This window comes from Semicossyphus pulcher, unplaced genomic scaffold (assembly GCF_022749685.1).
Source record: "Semicossyphus pulcher isolate SPU_LCO1_2020_fin unplaced genomic scaffold, fSemPul1.0.p SCAF_18, whole genome shotgun sequence".
Classification (NCBI taxonomy): domain Eukaryota; kingdom Metazoa; phylum Chordata; class Actinopteri; order Labriformes; family Labridae; genus Semicossyphus; species Semicossyphus pulcher.
In genome coordinates, this window is record NW_027211691.1 from 20,887,664 (window position 1) to 20,894,439 (window position 6,776).

The 6,776-nt window shown below is 40.2% G+C and overlaps 1 protein-coding gene across 1 annotated transcript; it reads left to right on the forward strand.

The window, feature by feature from the left end:
- Positions 1-26: 26 nt before the first annotated feature.
- On the forward strand, positions 27-6,232 carry LOC138595694 (protein adenylyltransferase SelO-like). The gene is made up of 19 exons (XM_069667062.1): positions 27-940; positions 1,034-1,152; positions 1,238-1,366; positions 1,499-1,563; positions 1,673-1,729; positions 1,834-1,932; positions 2,288-2,355; positions 2,441-2,528; positions 2,633-2,702; positions 2,798-2,870; positions 2,945-3,028; positions 3,113-3,242; positions 4,309-4,353; positions 4,447-4,528; positions 4,652-4,744; positions 4,962-5,038; positions 5,197-5,240; positions 5,912-5,991; positions 6,087-6,232. Exons 1-19 carry the CDS (start codon positions 721-723, stop codon positions 6,207-6,209), a joined length of 1,746 nt encoding a protein of 581 aa, XP_069523163.1. The 5' UTR covers positions 27-720; the 3' UTR covers positions 6,210-6,232.
- The last annotated feature ends 544 nt before the right edge of the window (positions 6,233-6,776 follow it).

Consider the following 6,776-nt stretch of genomic DNA (forward strand, 5'->3'; position numbering starts at 1 on the left):
GGAAGTGAATGCATGAAAAAGTTAACCTTAGAGGGTAGAGAGCATAGAGGACCATGAGGAGAATTGCTTATTCGAGAGTGCAGTGTCAGATGTACACTACAGTCGTTTTGTCTTTAGAGTAAATATGTGCTTGCAGAGGTGTTTAGAAAATATACCGGCGTATTTCGGACGAGTCTGCTAGCTGGGTAGCTAACAGCCTGTTGGCTAGCTAACTGGAACGTTAGCTAAGAGTTACACATGTTTATCAAAACAGTTAACGCTACTGAGGCTGAATGGGATTCTTTGAGGAATAAACCCACCCTAAAAAACCTAGTTAAGACAGTTTTATGTTTCGGTTTACAGCATAATTTTTAAAGTGTGCTTTACGTGTGTTTATTGAGGTATAACTTGGAAAAACTTACTAAAATGTAATTAAATTGTAGCTTTTGATAATTCGTTAAAATGTTGGCTGTTTGCCACTGGTAGTCTGTTAACTAACTAGTCAGGTACATTTGTACAAATACAAATTTTAGGTGCTTGTACTTTCTTGAGCCTTAGTTTTTGAACTTCTGCCTACAAGACTACACTTGCATAAAAATGTTACATTCAAAATTTAAAAAATAATGTTCTACTGCGCTAGTCACGGTGATAATAATTAGTTACTCTGTATGCTCAATTTGAAGATATAAATCATATGATTGCTTACAGAGCAGCTATATTTAAGGGGTCTGCTCACTGTCTATGAAAATGTGCAATATCCATACAGTGTTAGTCTTTGCTGTAGTTTTAGCAGCCAGCTTCACACCTGTACATGTCCTGGAGTTCTGCCAAAGTACTGACCGTGACTGCCACAGTCATGACAAAACCTCATCAGACACCATCAAATCCAGGTGGAACAGGACTGTTTCAAACCTCATACAGGACCTGGACCAATTCAGTGTGTCCTGCGAGAAGCTCATAGGTAAAACTGATTTGTTTGTCATTGTAGATTAGTTTATTTAAAAAGAGGTTAATACAGGGAAGATGCATACCTAAATGTCTGTCTTTATTCCAGAAGCATTCCCAATTGACGAGGTTGATGGCAACTTTGTTCGCACCGTAAAGAACTGCATATTCTCCAGATCCATTCCAACCCCACTGAAAGGCCCTTTACGACTGGCAGCAGTCTCCAAGGTGGTGTGTTAATATGAGCATCACCGTCGTATAATGTTTAATTAATAACTGAGGAATATATTTATATTTCAACTTGTCTTAACAGGATGTCATTGAAGGGATCTTAGATTTAGACATGGCTGTTACTCAGGCTGAGGAGTTCCTGCATTATGCCAGTGGGGGGCGACTGCTGCTGGGATCTGATCCTCTTGCACACAGATATGGAGGTCACCAGGTGAATTTTACATTTATGGTTTTCTGTTTTTATCTGGGGCAAAACAAGTGTATGAAAACAAGTGTAACACCGTGTCTAGACCTGATTACAGTTGGTGACAGAAAAGGTACTGATGAATATCTTCTCTAACAGTTTGGGTACTGGGCAGGTCAGCTGGGCGATGGCCGCGCACATTCCCTCGGTCAGTATACAAACAGGTGAGTTTGTTTTATGACTAGGTTCCTTATATTGTATATTGAAAGTGCTGTACATTGTTTGTGCGTCAAAAGTTAAAGCTTTAACCTATCCTTATAAAATGACCCCTAGGAAAGGAGATGCATGGGAACTGCAGCTGAAAGGCTCTGGGAAAACGCCGTATTCGAGGTATGTTGGTGTTTCTGCTGGCATATTCTTCCACATTTTTTACTTGCTTCCCTTTGCTATGTATGCCAACATTGAATGGTGATGAGTTTGATATATGAATGCAGGTCTGGAGATGGTCGAGCTGTGATCCGCTCTTCTGTGAGAGAGTTCCTGTGCAGTGAAGCCATGCATTCGCTCGGTGTTCCAACCAGCAGGGCTGCCAGGTGAGAGCAATGGATAACTGTCCAATATGACTTTGAGTTAGGCCTACAGCTTACATCAAAAAATTGTAAATGGAAGTTGAGGTAAAAACGAAATATTAAGTGTTTATGTCTTAAACTGACTATGTCCCATGACCTGTAAAAATCCTGTTGAAGGCGAGTATTTGTAATAACCTTTGTACCTCTGGTGTACAACATTATTTGGAATCGAGATTAATAAACCAAGATAAACTACCTAAAGACAGGTGCGTTAGAATTTGAAATCCATGCCGTCGTTTGTGATGTCGTTTCCTGAACATTGATTATTTTTTAAAAAGGTTTTCTGTTCATGATCTACTAATGTTTTTCTTTGTTTTAGTCTGATTGTAAGCGACCAGCCGGTGATCAGGGATCAATTCTACAACGGCAATGTGAAGACAGAGAGAGGTACAGTTGTCATGCAAAAACAATTCACAGACAATAACAATCATTTTCCTAATATGTTTTATAAGGGTGTTTTAATGTTCACCAGGAGCTGTTGTTCTCCGGTTAGCCCCGTCTTGGTTTCGCATCGGCTCTTTAGAGATTTTAGCCCAAAGTGGAGAGGTAGACCTCCTGAGGTGAGTCGCTGCTTTTATGCCTCTTGTCATTCTATGACGTCCAATTGCAATTATGTTAATATAACACAGCTTTTAACATGATTCTATTGTTGTGTTGTTTTTAGAAAGCTGTTGAACTTTGTGATAAATGAACATTTTTCTTCAATCAGTTCAGAGGACCCTGATAAATATTTGGTAAGTTAGTTAGAGTAAGAGTTATGGCACACTGTTAGCTGATAAGTAAAGTACTTAAAATATTTGTGTCACGCTTTATATTCTCTATGTTGCAGGTGTTTTATTCCACAGTTGTAAATGACACGGCTCACCTCATTGCTCAGTGGATGTCGGTTGGATTTGCTCATGGTGAGAACATCTTCTACTAGAACACTTTATCATACAGTCAATCTACTGACAACTGCATTGTGTTATCACAACAGGTGTTTGCAACACTGATAACTTCAGCCTCCTCTCCATCACCATCGACTACGGACCATTTGGCTTCATGGAGGCGTATGACCCCAGTGTGTACAATGATGTGTGACTGAGTTTCATTACAATAACTTCCTGTATGTCCTGCTCTTCATAAACAAGCTGTAATGTTGCAGATTTTGTCCCCAACACGTCTGACGATGAGGGCAGATACAGAATAGGAGCTCAGGCCAACGTGGGACTGTTCAACCTGGAGAAGCTCCTGATGACTCTGAGTGCTGTGCTTTCTGAAAAACAGCAGAAAGAGTAAGAGCACCATAAAAACTCAAGTCATAATCTCAAAGATTTTCATTTAAATAAATGTCTGTTAAGTCACTATCTATCGCCGAATGAGGTAACACAATGGTGATTGAGCCTATGGCCCACTGATGAAAGCCTTTGCATTTGCAGTATTACAGACTGGGTGTCTGGTGCGACTTTAGTGGAAAAAATCACAAGCGGCGCCCAGTTAGTGACGCGTTTTCCATCAGCCAGCAGTGGTTGGTCTGCCAGAGAGGGTAGGCGGAGCTAAGCGGCTGCTTTTCCGGTCTCTGCAAGTACTGCGAGTAAACAGTAATCTACTATGGCTGAACAAACAAAGAAAAGATGGATGACTACAGATACAACTTCAACAAGAAGTGAAAATCCAAAGAAAAAGAAACAAATTGGACGCTCAGATGAAGCAAACAGTCTAAAAAGGAAAGCGACCGTCAGCGAGGAAAATCAAGAGTTACAACCCATAACAAAGGGAGCCAACCGTGGACGTCTGGCTAGAGTGGGAAGTGTCCTCCCGCAGTTACTGTTCATCGGCAAAGGTGCCGCCAAAGAGATCGAAACTGAAATCGTCGAGATTATAACTTTAAGTATGAAGAGGAACAATCCCACAATATTTGTTCTGATTAGTCTGAAGTCATGAAATCTGGTACAAAGGTACTTTGGACAAATATTTGAAAGACAACTTAAAATTTTAAGATCGAATTAAATGGCTTCTATATAAAATGTTTGTACACTTTTATGTGCACCTCTTTTTTGTGCGATCATAGATACCAAACACTTGATTATTCTTCTAGAAGTTTCTAAAGATAAAGGTTTATATTAAAATAAGTCTTTGGACACGTGTTTGTTTTTAATATAATGAAATATATAGAAAAAAAGCTCATGTCTCATGTGCTGAAATGTAGCATTAAATATATTTTTAGAAAGAAATTTAGACCAGTTGAAGATATTATTCAGATTAGTGATAAGGCAGCTCAGAGAGTTAGAGGTACTCAACGTTATATGTGTTGTGTTGACTTTTAGATTTGCATAATTCCTTCTTTTCTTATTTTTCCAGGGCTAACATTATTTTAAAAGGATATGCTGATATTTACCAGATGAGGTGAGTTCCATGTTTTTCCTCATGCTGTATCCAAGTTGTAATACTCTAGAAAAAATATATAATTTTGTGGCCTTCTTCGTGCATTTATTTCAGGATACATCAGCTCTTTAAAGCTAAACTGGGGCTTCTAGGTGAAGAAGAGGATGATGACTACCTCACTGCTTTCCTCCTGAAGGCAAGTCAATCACAATGTGTCACATGCTTACAGTGATAAATAGTTAATTCCAGTATTATGTATCAATTTCACCTTTTTACTAGCAGTGTTTACTCCCAATCTAATTTGTGTTATTCTCTTCAGATGATGGAGGACGCTCAGTCAGACTTCACGATGACGTTCAGGCAGCTCAGCGAAGCTTCAGCGCAGCAGCTTCATGACAGGAACTTCACACAGGTGGAGCTGGTGTGGTGATATGTCACACATCTATTTCTGTATTGTGTTATGAAGTTGGTGACACCTTAAACATCTTTTCTATACGTTTATTGCTGTGGTGTGTTTGCACTGCATGACTCATCTGGTTGTGTGGCATTGTGTTCTTAAATATGCCAAAGTTTGAGTTTGATTTAAGGCATCGTTTTAATGATTTGACTCTTTTTTTGTTCTGTAACAGATGTGGGCTCTTGCAGATTTGTCCTCCCACAAGCTCTTCTCTGATTGGCTCAGCTTGTACCTGCTGCGCCTCAGCAGGTAAGACAAAATGCCAGACCTTTTTAAAGTCAGCATGGTAACACTAGTTTGTCTTAAATGATGCTTGAAGACACTTTCTATTCTCTTTTATTTCTTTGTAGTTTTTGGACTAAAATTAAAGTTGAACTTGAATCTAAATCTTTATTCCTTTTGTTCAGACAACAAAATGACAGTGATGCAGATCATCAGCGCAGGATGAGAAGTAAGCCGCTAAGTCTTTATTAGAGCGTTGATTCAATCATGAAATATGTGATGTGATGTCGGGATGCACGGTATTGGATTTTTTGCCGATATCCGATATGCAGATATTTTACAACTCATTTAGCCGATTACCGATATTTTTTTCCCGCACACCTAATTGCAGAGATCATCAACTCTCTTCTGTATTGGAATTAGCGTACAGTATAATGGTGATACTCTTATCACATTTGTCACAACGGTCGGGGTGACGGGTCTTGAGATGGTTAATCAAGTTCGTAGTGTTGAAAGACTTTGCCTTGGCTCCTCCTCACATCACCGAAGCTGAGCAGTCATTGCAAATAGCAGCTTTGCTTTCTATTTCGGACACTTTGAAAAACTTCCACACCACGGACATTTTGGCTTCTAACTCTCTCATGCTGCAGGTAGACACACGTGACGTCATCACGCTGCGCCGCGCAGGTCTTCTTCGCGCCGGGGACATTGCGCCGAGGTCGGGCATTTAATCAAATATGCAGCAGCCCAGTATTCTATCGGTTAATTATATCGGCGGATATCGGCGTGTTGGCCGATATTCGATGGTTCATTTTTAAGCCAATATCGGCCGATACCGATAACGTGGCGATAATATCGTTCATCCCTAATGTGATGTGATGATCTTGGTCTTGTTTACAGACGTGAATCCCAGATATGTGCTGAGGAACTGGATGGCAGAGTCTGCTATAAGGAAAGCTGAGGAGAATGATTTTTCAGAGGTGTGTAGAATTCACATTACTGATATTAAACGAGTTCATTTTAAGACCAACAATCTCAGACATTAACCTGCTGTAATTTACTTGTCTCCCACCAGGTGGAGTTGCTGCACCACGTCCTGTCCTCTCCCTTTGTTACACAAGAGACTGCAGAGGAGGCGGGCTATGCAGCAAGACCTCCACAGTGGGCGAAGAGGTTAAAGGTCAGCTGTTCTTCTTGAGTGACACCTGAATGTACAAAAACATTAAAATGGTTTATAAGAAATATTTCCTATTTGAGCTTTTGTGTTATATTTTCTCATGATGGTGGAACATATTTGGTCAGAAAAAGTCAAGGTCATGGGTGGAAAAAATATTCTGTGTGGATACAGCACACAAATGAAAACAGATACAGTTCTTAGTGCAAGAGAAGAACAAAACTAAGCTGCTGTGGAAGCTTTCCTGCGGCTTATCTAAAGATGAAGGTTCGTACCAATGACTGTATATATAAATGGACGCTGCGTCTCCATCTGCTCTCATTGAACAAAATTGAAGCCAAAATACCTTCCATGACAGGCGCTGCCATCTTGCGATGGTGACGGCATTTGCAGCCGCCGTAGCCGCTTTCACTAATCAGAACACACACTTAACTTACCGGAAAAAATCAGCAAGGATCCTGCACGGCGGCATATTTTACAGCAGAACAGCTTCTTGTGTTGGTCTGAGGTTAACGTTCACAGGTATGGAAACTTCAATGACTGTAGTGATTGTTTAAGTTACGTCTCCTCTCTCCGTTCGTCCTCTACTCT

Excerpts from the sequence above, each read along its gene's own strand:
- LOC138595694 (XM_069667062.1), top strand. The coding sequence starts at position 721 with ATGAAAATGTGCAATATCCATACAGTGTTAGTCTTTGCTGTAGTTTTA. Across the intron at positions 2,529-2,632 it reads GGAGAGGTAGACCTCCTGAG|AAAGCTGTTGAACTTTGTGA; the intron begins GTGAGTCGCTGC and ends TGTTGTTTTTAG. Across the intron at positions 4,745-4,961 it reads ATGACAGGAACTTCACACAG|ATGTGGGCTCTTGCAGATTT; the intron begins GTGGAGCTGGTG and ends GTTCTGTAACAG.